A 17,777-nucleotide genomic window follows, 5' to 3' on the forward strand; every position below is an offset into this window, starting at 1 on the left:
TTATCTTCCATAGTTCACTGTAAAACCACTTGAAACGTTCTTAATGTTTTCAGCTTTTGGTTAGCCTAACATTAGCCCAGGCACATTAGCCTAACATTCACATGGCTGACTATCATTACTCCACCTATTTATTCCCACCCTCATTTTTCCTTATTACCATTCATACATCTAGCTGAACAACTCACTATTCCCTGCACATTCTCATCATACCCACCCTTCAAGGCCTATTGCAAAGATGACCTCCTTCATGAAGTTTCCTCATCCATTTGTCTTCCTTACAAACCCAACCAAAGAAATCTCTCCTTATGAGCTTCTGTACAATACCATATTGTACCTTTTATGACATTCATCATACTGTACACTTATGCCTCACCTTCCCTGTTAGACCGTAAGGTCATCAAGGCCAGCATCAGTTATGATTCATCTGTGTGTGGCCCAAAGAGATGAACTACTCTGAACTAAAAGCATCTTGTAGATAGGATAGCAGTAAACATGAAGTAAATTAATAATGTATCCACAGCATATAATAAGCTTAAAAGAAAAGCACCTGGTATCATGCATTCCACATTGTGGGTCATAACTATTACACTAGCTTTATCTTGGAGAAGCATCAACTAATGCTGCAGACACATCACAATTTCATCACTAACACGACACTCACTTCTTTTTGTAGGTTTTTTCATATGTGGGATGCATTAAATCCTCATCTTCAGGTTCTTCTGGAACATCACAATTTCTAGTCAGAAAAATCGCATGGGAATTAGATGTTCACTAAGCGCCTGTTCATACATCTTGAATAAGTACTTTCTGCCTTTCCAGAAAAGGGTACTACCAACTATATGGTACCTGAACTGTGGGTCAGGGTTATTGGAGCAATACCATTTTTCTGGAAGTTGATCTATCCCATCTGGTAATTTTCGCCATTTTAGACAAGAATCACACTGAACCCATGTCTGATCAGGACGTTTCCTATAACAAAACAAGAAAAAAATATTAGCATGGAAATATGGATTCTAAGTTCTTCATTAGGTTTTCTATATCCATTCCTACCAAAAAATGTCTATTATTTAATTTCTTCATTGAAAATTCTGTGACATAACTGTTTAGTTGTCCAGCAATTTAAATTTTATGAAACAACAATTGTGGTTACCTTCAAAAGGATAAAGGTCACAGGCCAATTTGAACCAAGCTATTTTAATGTCTTCTTTACATATGAGCATACTTTTACATTTCTTCTATGACAATGACAATTCAAACTTAAATATTTCAAACACCTTGCTGTGAAATTTACAAGTTAGTTCTACCATTGTCAAATTCATTAATTTACCCAAATTCAGCAAATAAAGAAGCTGGAAATATAATTTAAGCATTTTTAAAATTGATAATTTTGTTTTTATCCTCTAGTATAACACATAGTTAAATTTCTTTTTAATACTATGATATTGTTCTCATTTGAAAACTGAATAATCTTGTAAGGAATTGATGCAGGCTCACCATGATGCTAATAACGTTCTAAATCTAATTTTTAAAAATGCACTGACAAACTTATATAAAATTTTTATAAAGTAAAAATACACTTTTTTACTTTTATATTTTTATTACTTTTATTTTATTATTTATATTTTATTTTTACTTTAATAAAGTAAAAAGGAAATATGGACACTAAGTAAAAAAATAACTGTTTCAGGAGGTTACCACTGTTATTTTTTCATCCTTGCAGAAATTTTCTATAATATATACATACACATATGTATATATACATACGAATATTTACCTATTGTGCTGTTTTTTGCTTTTCATTTTTATCTAAGATATCTTACCATAGCACTATGTACACACAGTACCTAATATTTTAAGATTGTTTCTATGTGCTATGTGTGTTTCTAAGTCGCTTGTCAAACATCACAGTATTTGATTCTTACAACAACTCTAGGAGTTGAGTGCTATTTATGTTCCTGTCTTGCAGATGGGGAGATTTACAGATGAGAAAACAGAAGCTTAAGAGGACAATTAACATGTTCAACATCACAAAGCTACTTACGCAGCAGAATTAGACTTTGAACCCAAGTCTGGCCTTAGACCCATGATCCTATGATCCTAACCATTACTAGTGTTTTCAAAATATGGCAACCCATGAGCAGATAGTGAAATCAATTAAAGGAGCCAAGGCTAAGTTTTTCTTTTTTTTTAAATTAAAAAAATGGTATCAACATGTATTACAGATATAGGTAAATACTGAATCATGAATCTTAAGTATGTATGAATGGATGTATAGTATGTATGTTTGTATATTCATTTACGTTGGGATATGCAGATTCATGTTGAAGAATTTATTTCTTTACTAATGAGTTAGTCAAAAGTATGCAAGACATTGAATAATCACTATACCTACTGATATCACATCTTGATATAAAAATGAGTTGATATTTTCCTAAAAGTACTTACTGTATATCTTCAACTGGCAAATTTAGAGGATATTCTGCATTTTTCTTCACTTTCATTTCATTCCAATAATCATTAAGCTTCTCTCCTAGTGCTACTATTGTAAGCCTTAAAAAAGTAAATTATAAAATCAATTCAAGAAAAAATGATAAAGTATTATAAAACTCAAGAAAAAACATTAAATAACCTAAGTAATGAGCATATAGGCACTGTGCTGGAAATAAATCCAAAATGTACTTGTAATAATGAACACTGAAAGTAATACCATATCAGGACCTTTATCGGTTCCTTGAACAGAGCCAGGATTATCTGGGAAATAATAGACAAAATAGTGCTACTTTGGGTCCTCTGTTGAGAAAGTGTGTTGCAGACCAATTAACTGGGAAAGCTATAAACTACATTTCCACACCAACCAGTAAACTGACACCCTTCAATTTAAACTAGAACTCAAACTTTTGGATTATAAAATCATTACCAGCAAGTATTTTACAAATGGCTTCTGTTCCACAGTTAGACTTCTATTGTTCTCATAAGAAGATTCCTTTAAAAAGCAAATTAATAGGTCCTAATGAGATAAATGAAACTAAGACCATATTTAATTGATTAAGCATGTATTAATGCACCTATTGTGCTAGGACACATACTACAACATAGTCACTGTAACATGCTAAATTTAAAAGAAAATGTTTAAAAATCAGGATATCCAGTTTTTATACTTGGACAGATTAACTCTAACCTATTCCCCAGTCTCACACAACACCTCTTACTTCAATATTCTTTCCAAGAAGTCCCATGATCAACATGCACAAATATCTACATTAGAATGTACTTTGCCTCCAAATATGCTTCTCCTTTCACATCGCCTTTTTGATTCTACCTTATCTCTTAGCCTCATCACCTGTATTCCTCAATCCATGAGGCTGTTGACCATATATGCTGACCAAATGCTTAGGAGCTGGAATTGCTGGGTCACAGATATGTATCTATGTTTAGCTTTATTCCATAGTGTCAAATAGTTTTCAAAAATGCTAACAAGTTTCATACCCACCAGCAAAGTACGAGAGGTTTCAATTGCCCTACATCTTGACAACCTTTGCCAGGTCTTTTCCATGAACCTGGTATAGTCACTTACTTAGATCAACAGAGAGTCTTTCATAAAATTTTAGTTTTCAGTATAGGGACTTTACAAGTTTTCACTATACTTATTTAGTCTCTCTTTTTTTTTTTCACTCATTTTCTTTTTTTGTTGTTGGTATATAGAAATTCAATGGCTTTTTTAATATTTCTTATCTAGCAACCAAATACATGTTTAGTAACTGGTTCTCTTAATTCTAGTTCACAGAACATTTTGGACTTTTCTAAACACTTAATATTGTCATCTCCAGATGATAGTTTTATTTCTTCCTTCTAACACATTACCTTTTTGCTTTGTCCTGCCTTACTGTACTGGTTATTTTCTCAATAATAATGGCTAATAGCTGATATCCTTACCTCATTCCCAACATTGGGGGGAAGCTATTAATAATTTGCCATATTGAGCTTGCTGTTAATTTTTAAATTTTTATTTTTGCGGGGGCAGGCACAGGGAATCGAACCCGGGTCTCCGGCATGGCAGGCAAGAACTCTGCCACTGAGCCACCGTGGCCTGCCCTGCTATTAGTTTTTAATACAAGCTCTTTACTGTTTAATTTACCATTCTGTTCATGGTTTTGCAAGTATTCCTTTTTAAAAAAAAAATCAAACAGGTCTTCAAATTTTCAAGTGCTTTTTCTGCACCTATAAAGGTGGCCATAAGACTTTTCTTCTTCTTAACAGTAATGTGATTAATTACAGTGATTTTTGACCATTAAAACCACCCATGCTACTTGGTTGTGTTGCACTGTCCTTTTTACAGGTCATGGGTTGTATCTGCTATTATCCTAATTAAGATTTTTAAATTTATGTTCATGAGGTTGATATATAAATTTCCTTTCTTAAAATGTGCTTATCAGATTTTACTACAAAGTTTTATGGCCTCATAAAAGAAATTGGAAATATTCCCTCATAAGGGTTTGTGCAAGACTGATGTCACTTCTTGATTTTCACATTATGCAAGGTTTTTAAAAATTGATTCAATTTCAACAGAATGTTTTCATATACTCTAAAATGGTAAAAAAATTGTTCTTGCTATCCTCTTACTGGTTTGTGTCTGTAGAGTCTGTAGTACTGTCCCCATTTTCATTTCTGATACTGATGATTTGTGTTTTCTTTTTATCATTTTTGATGCTTATAGTTTATTAATCTTATGAACAAAAATGTTGGCTTTTTTATTGTTTTAGTTATCAGTTTAATGTCACTTAGCTCCAAATCCAGTCTTAGCTTAATGCCATCTATGACAGTGGCGCTTGACCCTGTACCATTTATCCTTTACTAATCTGAGCAATGTTAAGCTAGGCTTAGGGCGATTGAAAAAAAACTGCAAAGGGAGTTCAGCAAGGACTTCCTTTAGGTTCTGGTCCTCCATGGTTATTTGGTGGAAAGCCCAACTGGCCTCTCAGAGGAGCTCCACCTGTGTCCACAGATCAAGCTCTGTCACCAGCAGTTTTCTGATTGCTCCAGCACTCCATAACCTCCAACAATAGAGGGCATCTCCTAAAGACCAGATCCAGTTTGCCCATATTCTCAGATAAAGGCAGGATGCTTCTGCAAACCGACCAGGTGCAACCCACTCACCCACACTGGAAGCAGCAGGCTATGTGTACAGACCAGCACTGGCCCATGCCTTCTGGCATTTTCTTGCCACTAGTAGGCAGCTTGTTCTTAGTAGGTGCTCTTTTGTATCTGCTACTTCTGAACCTCTTAGAGTCTCCTTTTATTCTCTTTAGTGGTTAGCACTACTATTCTAATTAACAGTTCCTTATATTAAATTATCCCTTTTCAAATAATAGAGGAGTAGCTTCTGTCCCTGGATTGAACCCTGAATAAATATGCTGATTTTTATCTGACTTATTTCTTCCTCCTAATTCATCAGTTTTGCTCTTACTGTGATTATTTCCTTCCTCGTGGTTTGGTTTGCTCTTATCACAAAAGATGCTCATTTTGACAATGTGTTTCTAAAACAAGTAAATTTATAAGTAAAACTGATGGGCATATTTACTGTATGGCTTCTAATTCTATCCAAGGATTTTATAGGACAGAATAATCTTAAAGTTCTCACATAAGAACAAAGTTTGAGAATTTTATGAATATACAAAAAACTCTGACATCAAGAAAAGCAGGAACTTGCTCTATATTCTATGAGCCTCAGAAATACTTGACAGAAAAGACAGGGAAGACAATACTACTTGTGACGGAACAGAACACAATACCTGGGGATAGAAGAAGGTGGTTAATGTATTTTCTATGCTAGCCCCTCACCTACCCATTTCCTAAATATTTAATAATGTCATTACACTGCTTCCATAATTAAAACGTAAAAATATTCACAAGATGGCAAAAAAGTCAACCTAGAAAACGTTATGACAGTATTCCAAAAAAAACTTGAAAATAAATCTATTCAAAAATAAAGCAACAGTATAAATGGGCAACATACCTATACTCATTAGTATAGTCAAAATCTTGTTTATTATGAGTTGGCTTTAGGAAATTACATTCTATAATTCCAACTACTCCAACACCCATGTTGTTTGCCTAAAAATTAAAAGGAAATGAGCAATTTAAGCATGAGAAAACACGCACAAAATAATTATCCTTATACAAAGATTTACAATTCGTATAAAACATTTTCCTATATTGTACCGCATATCAATCTTATTAAGTACCTAATGAAATTTAGAGTGAAAAACAATATATGGCGGGTAATTTGCTTTTCTGGGAGTTAGTTCCTAAATATATTAATTAGAGTCTTCCTCCAAAGCCACTTCAATCATTAACAAGTATCCATTTAGACAAGTATTATCATCCCCAATTTTACACATGGGAAAAACAACAACCTCTACTGGGAGGTAATTTCTTAGAAAGTAGAAACCACAACTAAATTATCTTTATATCCACAGGGCCTACCAAAGGCTTTGGTACATCATATTCCATAAATTTGCTAAATAAAAAGTTTAACCAAAGTCACACATCTAGTTTCTAATGGATGTGGAATTAAAGTTACTATTTAAACACTGCCAGCTAAAACACTGAACTCAATCTGTATGAGTCATATTCAGATTATTCTGATTATCTGCAGACAAATTAAGCATAGCTTATTTCTGAGTCTAGGTATATGCACAAAGACAAAAATAAGGTAAAAAATGAAAATCTTCATCAACCTAACTATGAACAAAACCATGCAAATCTGACCATAATCCTGCTCTGTTAAAAATCATTAGTGGTTCCTCACTTCATATCATTTTAAAACCACGGTAATAAAAAGGTCCTTTCAAGGAATAGTTCTTGTATACCTTTTTAATCTCATCTTCCTGTCTCTTCCATTTCTCTGCCCCACATTTAATGTGTGGCCCAGTCATAGAAACTACTCCTTTACTACGTCATACTCTTAGAAGCCTCCTTCTCTTTCTTTGCAGATGTTTGTCCCTTTGCCTGAAAGGTTCTTTCCCAAACTTTCCAACGTGATAAAGTCAACTGAGACTCATCTCCACCATCACATTCTCCAGGACACTTCTCTGAAACTCCAAGTATGTGCCATGCTCTTACCAAACTTTGCTCTGTGAAAGGATGCTTTGTATCTTATCTTTTTACACTGAACCATAGCAAATCATACAGAGCATGATACCTATTTAAGAAATATTCACTGAATCTACAAAATGCAAATAGTAGCTCCAGTCCATCTTCTGGTAAAGGCAAACTTTATAAGTCAGCTATAATAGTGTATTTACACAAAAATCAGGATTAATCAGCAATTATTCAAAATGCAAACTTAACTGGGTTGGAAAAATACATTATAGATGTTATTTGATCCAGATTCATAAATGATAAAATAAAAAGTTTGCATTTTTTGCAGATACATTATTTTTTTAAATTCCAAAGCACTTGATAAATAAGGCCAATTAGCAAAAATGATTTTCCAATTCAGTAACTTTAATAATACAGTATAGATTTCTGCTAAAAATCAGAATTTCAATTATAAATTAACATACTTAATAGAAGTGATTTGGTACTTACTATCAGAGTTGTCAAATTTTTCAATTTATTTTCTAAATGGAATTGGCAAATGCAAAGAGCCCAACAAAATTTATTTACTTCTGCAAAAATGCTATATTCTGGGCTTAGTATGTCATGTAAATCAGGTAAAGGAGAATTATATCCCCTGTTGAAAAGTATTAAAGATAAACTCACACAATTATACTATGTATAGCTCAATATTCTACAAAGGATTTGGTGGGCAATGTGAATTAATTCTATAATACTGGAAGTGGTTTTGGAGGAAGGCTCTAATATATTTAGGAATGAACTCCCAGAAAAGTAAATCACCTGTCAGACACTATTTTTCAGGCTTTTTTTGTATTGTTTGAATCAGCAATAATTAAAACCAACCAGTTTTTATTCCAGTAACATGAAATAATCATTGGATATGGAGTCAACAAAACTGCATTTGTGTCTGAGATTCATACTTATTATGAGATCTTGGACAAGTTACTTATTCTGTGAGCCCCAATTTTCTCATCTGTAAAATAAGTATGAAACAAATATCCTGTCCATTTCATAGGATCAATTGAAAAATTAAAATAAAAGAAACTCTAAGTTCAAGAGCTATACCAATGTTATTAGAAAACATAAAAAATTAGAAAAGAATGACATTTAAAAGTCATAGGCAGACTCATGTTAATTGTAAAAATATTTGTATCTTCATATTTTCATGAAATCAAGAAAATATTTAGTAACGTAGGTCATAACTACAGCAATGCAGATATGTGTAAGAACATTCTACTTGATATTTTGAGAACATTTAGTTTTGACAGCTGATCAAATGGTCTAGGTTATGTGTAATACTTAGAATTTAAGAACTTTGCTATCTGAATATGCAGATTTTTTTCCTTGTTGCCTTAATTTTAAATTGGTATGAAACTTACTGCGCAAACACAGGCTTTACAATGATTATATAGATACCTTATTTAAATATGCTAACTAAAATATCCATTGTTGGTGGGTCTAAGTGTATTGCTTGTTTTCTGAAATAAAAAAATTAACCAAAAAAAGTCACAGGCAGAACGCACAGTAAAATTACTTTTAATTTTTGATCCATAAATGTATTATTGTAACTTCTGTAAATGTTACAGACATTTTCTTTTCAAACACAAAGCTTACCCTTAACTGACATCCAACTTTTTCATAAGCTTTGATGAGTCGATTTCTGTGATACATCATTATCCCATAATGATCTTTATTTCTGCAGTTGAATCCAAAAGTAATCCTCACGGTTTTAGTCTTAAAATGTTAAGGAAAATTATGAACATAACACCCTTCATTTATCATCGTTTCTATGTCACAATTTATTGAGTCCAAACATACATAAAGGAGGGCAAAGTTGGAGAGGATTAGAATCCCTATCAGGCTGAGTGGGGAAAGAGGTGTGGGGAATAAACTTGACATATTTCTACATAGCATTATGGAAAGGAAAATAAAGGATACTAAAAATTTGGGTCGATAAACGTCACGTTCAATGTAGGCAAGACTCTTCGAAACCAACTGTGTCTTCACTTTCTGTCCACGTAAGATGATTTGCATTCTTGGCTTTAGATATAATATACTGCAGTAAGCCTGCAAAGATACACAACAATATCTGTCCCTTCTGAACAATTCTAAACAGGCTTGTTCAATATTACTTAAACAGAAAGCCACAAATTGACCTTAATAAAGAACTCATCTTTTCAATAACATACTATAGGCTATAAAAGCTGTGCATTCTGACTTGATTACTTTTCATTAAAAATAAACTCAATACACTGGGGTTGTAAAAATAATGTTGCAGAAAACAATGCATCTTCTTATATAGATGTTGATATGTCACTGAATGAAAAAAGTCACAAAACAATGTGTACAGTATGATCTCATTTTAATTTTTTAAAAACGTACATGAGCCTCAAAAATAACTGACCAGGAAAGAGAAGGAAGACGACACTACTTGCAATGGAGTAGAACACCATACCTGAGATGGAAGAAGGTGGTTAATGTATTTTCTGTGCTAGGACCTCACCTACCTGTTTTCTAAATGTTCAATAATGCCATTATAATTAGAGCACAAAAACATTCACATGATGGCAAAAACACTCAACCTAGAAAAAGTTTTTATTTCCAAAATAAACTTAAAATAAATCTACTCAAAATTAAATCAACAGTATAAATGGATAACATACATATACCCATTGGTATAGTCAAAATCCTGTGTATGGTATGATTTCACTTTAATTTTTTTTAAATGTACATATACATAAAAATGACTATGCTTTCTGATTTTTCTATCAAATACATGTGTTAGTGCTATAACTTAAAAAGCAACAAAAGTAAATTTTAGGCAAAAATAATATGGAAGATCTAATATAAACAAAAGAGAACATTATATAAATTTAACAAGGAAAAAAACTTTAAATAATGTACCAACACTTCAGCTGAGTACACAATTTTAGTGCTTTTTCTTAACTGAGTTATCAACAATCAGCAGTCATCAAAATTGTGTTCTTACGGGTTAATTCATGAAAGCAAATACTTTAGCAGTCTGACCAAACTTAATGTCCTAAAACAAGTTCAAATACGCTCTCTGTGCCTGAAATGTGGAAGGAAATACAGTGAATAATTCAAAAAGGATAGATGTAATATTCATCACAAAACTGAACTCTGAACATTTGTCTAACTTTTCTGATTCCTGATTTCAAAAGCAGAGTGTAGTCATTTCTAAAATTCATAAAAAATATTTTAAAAATTTAACCATATAGTATACTTAAAACACATCTGCTCTGGCTGCCTCTAGATCTGCTTCATATTTGAGCTAGGACATCAAGGAATAAACACATTGGGATACATCAAGGTATGGTAGATATTTGTCATAATTGATAGGACTTCAGAAAAATCAACATGGTAAACTTGTAAATGTCAAATATATACTCAGCTTGGAGCTATGGAATAATTTTGGCAAAATAAAAATGAAGTGAAAAATTAATGTCACATGTCAGTGACTAAGAATTTTAATATCTTTATTATAATCACCATTGTGTGTGTGTGTATTCTAAAATATTCTGAAATGTAAAAATGAGACAGAATTTCGTGTTTTGTAATTAAATATAGCCATCACAGAATATAATGATTACAGGATTCCCAATTCAAGCAATCTAGTGACACAGTAAAAAACTATCAGACCTGATAATCTACTAATTAACAAAAGAAGTTTTTCTAAGCAAATAAAACCACCAAGCACATTAACGAAAAGTTTAGTAAGTAGGTTCAAGTCTGAGATACTTTAATTCATAGATCTCTGGCTGCATTTATAATACAAGTGAATAACAAAACTCTATTAATAATACTATTAGATAGTTTTCTTGATTCCACAAACGGGGCTGGGGCTGAATACATACCCTCAGGGAATAGTCACTCTCGGGGGCAATTTGGTCCATTCTTTCTTGCTTCTTGTAACCTTTCTTCCCTGTTGTCTCATCTAAATCCTCAGGGATTCTAATGTCATATTTATCTTTATCAAAATCAAACTCTGTTGCTCCATTTTTGTAGCTGCAGAAAGAATTTTTTGAAGGCGCTAATACCATTAACTTCAAGCAAGGTAAGAAAATTAATATAACTAAAAAAACACAGAAACGAAAAACGTAATACATGGTAGTAGCTTCAGTCAAAATCAAGAAAAAAAAGAACTCAAGGAGGTAATAAATTAAATTCAGAATTTTTACACTTACGACTATTTATGCTTTATTTCTGTGCTTCAATGTCTTAGTAGTCAATATTACACATTAATACTAAATTTAAAAGCTTTCATTGGAAAAGGATTTTATCCTCACAAGGATAAAGGATGACAAATTTTAGCAACATAAAAATTTCATCTATATTACTTTTCTCATCAAATTAAATCATGCTCAGCTTTAATGACAAAATAGACAAAGATTTCTTAATCTGACTTTCGCATAATGAACTTGTTAGCTGAGCTTTTGTTTGTCTTCTCATTCCTTTATTTTTTTTTTTTTTTAAGGGGGATGCTAACAAGGAGAGAATAGAGTGCTAATGCAGACTGAATGGGAGGGATAGGAAATTTATTTCTAGGAATATGAAAATATCAGCAGAAGCTAAAAATGGCCTCTCTAAAATACCATTTAAAAAAGACAAACCATTATGCCACAAGATGAGTCCCTTTCAATGTATTTCAATTCTGTGTAACAATGGGTAGATGTAATGAAACCATTGCGACACATGTACTCTACTTCCCAAATGGCCAACAGTTAACTGCCTGAGGTCTACATTTACCTTCTAAGATTCCAAATGATGATCCTTGTCCCCTTCTTACCCATAATAGCATCAAGTTCTGCCAGTAACTTCTGTTCCGTGGAAAACAGAGAATGTTCCAGAATCGCAACAAGGCTGGCTTTTGATTCTACTAAATTAATCATCTGTCGTATATCCTAAGTTAAAGACTTAGAACGTCAACATATGTTTTTCATATTACAATATGAAAACCAACTCTAACAAACAAGTAACAGGAAAACTATTTCGTAAACTTTTTTTCTAAGTTTTAAAGATGGCAGATTAAATCTCAAATAAACATCAGTCTTAAAATTGAGCAAATTTATTATTATTTCTAATTAATTTAATAGCTCCCAGTATTTGAATATATTTATATACAGAAGTCATTTTCCTAAAGACATCTTACTTTGCATAGTCATTAGTGAAATTTTCAAGCCAGACCACAAAAGTCGTGTTACTCCACAATAAGCCTGAAATAGAGGAAAGCTATAGGAAACAATATATGTTAAAGATTTCCATGGCACAATTCTTTCAGGGGACAGAGGGTAAAATGCTGAGCCTTGAGGGTAGGATTGAGGCAGTGCACAGGGAAAGAACTGTAAATGATGATTTAAAAACAAGAATTTGGAAGGAATGAATGGTTCAGCATGCCTCTTCAGAGTTTCTCCACAGTCTCCACTTCAAACTCAAAAGGATATGGTGCCTGTTGAAAGACACTATTGGGACAACAACGTGCTCTGCTCCTATAGCTTCCAAGTAGGTCTGAGACAAGAAGCCCACGCTCATGCTTTCTCCATTTTTGGTAAAAACTATTGCATCTTTACCCAAACGCATAGAACCTGACTTGAAGCCATTCCCATACAATCCAACGGGGACATGACCATTCATGGTGACTTTGTCACTGAAGCCAAAGCTAAAAACAAAAGAAATAAATTTAAAATAAATAACTGTCCATAATTTTTTTTTAATTCAACAGGTGTAATAACAAGTAAAAAGCCTAGAAGCGAAAGCTAGCCTCACCCTTCTTAGTTGTATAATCTTGGGCAAATTACTTTTAGTCACTCTTGATGTGTTTTCCCATCTCTGAAATGAAGGAAACCGAATCTATATCATAGGGAAGTAAGGATCACAAGTGCTAACGCAGTAACTGGCATACCTGGGACTTGAGATTTCATCTTAAGAATTTTCTCCTCTAAATGTGAACAATTTTTTTCTCAGCATGCATATCATGACATGATTCCTGATCGGGTCAACTTAACTTTTTGGCAGCATAAGGAATATCTGAGGGGCAGTAGGAAGGCTTCTGCTTCCAAATCCTCTCTCTCTCCCTGTACCAAAACTATATATCTTAGTTTCCACTGCAGGCACATACTGCTTCAACTGATATCTTGGGCTGTAACCCTAGAGCCCAAAGTCTTATGACTATATTATGCTGCCTCTTTCTCCTATGAATCCCTTTAAAATCACTTTGCCCTCCAAAGAAAGTAGTGAATTTTACTGGATATGGATTTAGATATGGATTGATGAATAAACAGACAGAGAGATACCCAGATAGATGGATAGACAGATTGATTTATAGAATAATGGATAAGTAAAATGATATGGCAAATGTGGCAAAGTATTAAAATTGGTGGATCTGGGTATCTGGGGGTGGGGATGGGAATACATTGGAATTCACTGTACGGAATTTGTTTAATTTTTGTAACTGTCCTGTAAGTTTGAAAGTATTTCAAAATACCAAAGTTTAAAAAAACTAATTCAGATAGAAGCATAAATAACTGATCAATGTACTACAACTTTAAAGGAATGGTGAAAATTTACATTAGTCAGGGATTGCCTAATAACCTAATGGTAGTAGAAAACAATTAGGGAGAGTCTTAGAGAAGAGATTACATTGTGTGTTTAACAAACCAACCAAAAAAAGGTAAGTAAGTGTAACACATGAAACCTTTTTGAACTTGTAAAGGCAGTAATTTTAAGAAGTGTCACACATTTTTACATACCTTAGCATTTTATGTAATTTATCTGAAGTCATACCATTCCCATTATCAGTGAATGTCAAGCATATATGGTCATTTATCACTGTTTTGTCAATCCATATTTGTTTAGCATTCACATCAGGATCATAAGCATTATCTGGGAAACAAAAGTTTTATTGAGAAACTTTGATTTTGCATTTTAAAGAAAAAGTTCAGAACAACCCTTTAACAAAAAGAATACCATCTTTTAATGACATTTCAAAAGCTGAAAATTTTAGAAACAAACTCCTAAGGTTTGAAAACATGAAAATTAAACTGTACCCTGGTACATATCATTTACTGACTGGTACAGAATGAAAACCTTTCCAAACCCCTCAATATGTGACAGAAAGCAAAGACTGGAACTCACTACACTGAAAAGGTAGAAAGGAAGAAGAATCCTATACTACAGAAATGAGAAAGGGACAACACCTGCCCAAAGAACTATTCGGCTGACTATCATAAAGGAAGCGGAGGATGAATCAACTAGCACTACACTGACACAGAAGGCATGCAATACAAATCTAATGAACAACTGAGAAAGCAGAATTCTTTTCTGCTAAACTACATATATAGCTGAAGATTTACCTTCCACGTAGCTCTTCCTTTCCAATCTAACCAGAGTTTCTGGTGGCTTTTACCATTTCTTTATCTCTGTGTACCTGCCTATTCCACTATTTTCATTTTGCATACCTGTTTCTTTCTGAATTAGGTTAGTATGAAGGAATACATCAAAGAAAAATGAAAAGAAAAAAAAAAAAGGAGCAGTAATAAAATCAACCTGTGAATTATCTTAAGAGCCATCTGAGTATCCCTAACTGACTAAATATACATATACCCTCTGAGGTGTATTTTTAAGTCTTATTATTATAAATAACAATTCTTATAATCTTTTTTTTTTTTTCTGTTATCGTGGTTTTTTTGTTTTTTTTTTTTTTAACATGGGCAGGCATCGGGAAACGAAACTGGGTCCTTGGGCATGGCAGGCAAGCACTCTTACCTGCTGAGCCACCGTGGCCCTAAATAACAATTCTTAAGCTATCCCTCTATAAGGCAATCTACAATAAAAATCAAATAATCCTTTTTAATATTCATTTTATAAAAGACAGCATTTAACAGAAAACTTAAGATCTGATCCACCATAAAGAGCACCACAACTTTCAGTTGCTTTAACACAAAGCTAGAGAAGCAGCATATTTTTATGAACATATATCCAGGTAGGTAAGCTCCTCTGGGTTCCCATAAAAAACGTTATAGCAAATTTTGTGACACACCATAAATTTTGGTTGCTAATATCTTCTTTAAAAATGTCTATAAGCATCCAGTATTGCAGATTTAATCTTCTCTATTATTTGATGTATACTTAAAAAACTATGTGTGGGTGGTACAATGGTAGCTCAGTAGCAGAATTCTTGCGTGCCATGCCAGAGACCTGAGTTCGATTCCTGGAGCCTGCCCATGCCACAAAAAAAATGAAAAATACAATCCTATACCTTGATCATCATCCTATCTACTGGAAGAAGCAAAACTATAATCTATCATCACAAATCAAACATAATACTAATCCTCCTACTTAAACAAGAAAAATGAATCCACTCTGTATGTTATACATACTTTTATGCTATTAAAAATATAATTCTCATTTTTTACAATGGGCATTTTTCTTTTATAATCAGAATAAAAATATTTGCAACATAAATGCTTTAACTTAGCAAATCAAATTCTAAATATTACAAAATACGTGGATTAATATTTCAGGGAAGACTGTAGCAGTGGTTAATTAACATCCATTTGAATAGACTATGCTCAAATACCTTTATCAATAATGTTATTCAAGGTATATTTGTTTTTGTTTTTCTTAAAAACCACATCTGCTTATTACTTCCCAGTAAAGCTTTCTTTTTTCTCTTAACTACAACTGCAAGCAACAAGTAAGGGAAATAAGATATTTACATACCTATTAATTCAGCAACTGCACTGAATGGCCAAGTGTGACTAGTAGAATTTGTATGTAAAAACTTCGGGCAAAGCTGAAACAAACCAATGATTGATGTAAATTAATCCGGGTCTTGTTTTTGAGAACAGAAACCAATTCAATTTTTCTGTCCCTGTGTTAAATAATCTAAGACTGAGCAAAAATAACTGCCTACTTCAGAATACAGCTGGAAAATATATACTAGATGATGAGACTGTGAACCAATTAAACAGCTTACTCATCAAGATTTGCTTCAAGGGCGGGCCATGATGGTTCAACAGGCAGAGTTCTCACCTGCCACGTGAGAGACCGGGGTTCGATTCCCAGTGCCTGCCCATGTAAAAAAAAAAATTTGCTTCAAAACCCTAGTGTCCTTGTGTCCACCAATCCAAAACTATGATATCAGAAACTGTTCATCCCAGTTCCCACCTTGCAAGACCTACCTTAAAAGTACCCAGCCCAAAGCCTACTTAAAATTAGGCCTAAGAGTCACCCCCAGAGAACCTCTTTTGTTGCTCAGATGTGGCCTCTCTCTCAGCCAACACAGCAAACAAGCTCACTGCCCTCCCCACTCTCTATACAGGACATGACTCCCAGAGGTGTAAATCTCCTGGCAACATGGGACAGAAATCCTAGAATGAGCTGGGACTCAACATCAAGGGATTGAGAAAACCATCTCAACTGAAAGGGGGAGAGAAATGAGACAAAATAAAGTGTCAGTGGCTGAGAGATTTCAAATAGAGTCAAGAGGTTATCCTGGAAGTTATTCTTACACATTATATAGATAACCCCTTTTTAGTTTAAGGTGTATTAGAGACGCCAGTGCCTGAAACTGTAGAGTTGTATTTCAGCAACCATGCTTCTTGAAGATGATTGTATAATTATATAGCTTTCGCAAGTGACTGTGTGATTGTGAAAACCTTGTTCTGATGCTCCTTTTATCTATGGTATGAACAGATGAGTAAAACATGGGATTAAAAATAAACAAATAATAGAGGGAACAAATGTTAAAATAAATTGAGTAGACTGAAACGCTAGTGATCAATGAAGAGGAGTGATAAGGGGTATAGAAAAAAAATAGGGGAAACAATGGCTAAAATATATTGGGTAGATGGAAATACTAGCAATCAATGAGAGGGAGGGGTAAGACGTATGGTATGTAGGAGTTTTTTTTCTTTTTATTTCTTTTCTGAATTGATGCAAATATTCTAAGAAGTGATCATGGTGATGACTATACAACTAGGTGATGATACTGTGAGTTACTGATTACATACCAAGAATGGAATGATCATATGGTAAGAATGTTCATTTTTTTGTTATGTTCAAAAATTTTTTTTTTAAAACAATGATTGTATAATGATATAGCTTTCGCAAAGTGACTGTGTGATTGTGAAAACCTTGTTCTGATGCTCCTTTTATCTACAGTATGGACGGATGAGGAAAAAATATGGATTAAAAATAAATAAATATTAGGGGGAACAGATGCTAAAATAAATTGGGTAGAGGAAAATACTAGTGGTCAATGGGGGGGGTAAGGGATAAGGTATGTATGAGTTTTTTTCCTTTTTTCATTTTCTTTTTCTGGAGTGATGTAAATGTTCTAAGAGGTGATTATGATGATGAATATACAACTATGGAATGATGCAGAGAGCCATTAATTGCACACCAAGTACAGAATGTTCATATGTTAAGAATGTTCATCACCATAAGTACATGGAACCTTGAGTAGGGCGTGAGATTTTGTAGGTTTGTTCAGAGCGATGCCTCGATAAATCCTAGAAGGATTTGAACAGTGAATAAAAAAGCACTTGCAAAGTCCCCTTTGGGAATGGTGAGAAAGGGGGAAAATTCAACTTCCCCTTCTCACAAGCAGTGGAGACAACCAAAGCAATAGGCTGAGC

The 17,777-nt window shown here is 33.4% G+C and overlaps 1 protein-coding gene across 2 annotated transcripts in view; it reads right to left on the reverse strand.

The window, feature by feature from the left end:
• Positions 1-17,777, reverse strand: part of MORC3 (MORC family CW-type zinc finger 3) — a 44,866-nt gene that overhangs the window by 14,474 nt on the left and 12,615 nt on the right. The window contains exons 2-12 of one of the 2 annotated variants that reach the window (XM_077119107.1): positions 15,859-15,931; positions 13,887-14,019; positions 12,582-12,796; positions 11,887-12,034; positions 10,995-11,145; positions 9,058-9,186; positions 8,734-8,853; positions 6,014-6,111; positions 2,446-2,550; positions 847-969; positions 662-736 (exon numbers count right to left, since the gene is read on the reverse strand). In XM_077119107.1, coding sequence (XP_076975222.1) covers positions 662-736; positions 847-969; positions 2,446-2,550; positions 6,014-6,111; positions 8,734-8,853; positions 9,058-9,186; positions 10,995-11,145; positions 11,887-12,034; positions 12,582-12,796; positions 13,887-14,019; positions 15,859-15,931 — 1,370 coding nt within the window. Of the gene's footprint in view, positions 1-661; positions 737-846; positions 970-2,445; positions 2,551-6,013; positions 6,112-8,733; positions 8,854-9,057; positions 9,187-10,994; positions 11,146-11,886; positions 12,035-12,581; positions 12,797-13,886; positions 14,020-15,858; positions 15,932-17,777 lie in introns of those variants that run through there. The other variant, XM_077119108.1, reaches the window with a different exon arrangement.

The sequence above is a fragment of the Tamandua tetradactyla genome, chromosome 10 (genome assembly GCF_023851605.1).
Source record: "Tamandua tetradactyla isolate mTamTet1 chromosome 10, mTamTet1.pri, whole genome shotgun sequence".
NCBI classification, from domain to species: Eukaryota; Metazoa; Chordata; class Mammalia; order Pilosa; family Myrmecophagidae; genus Tamandua; species Tamandua tetradactyla.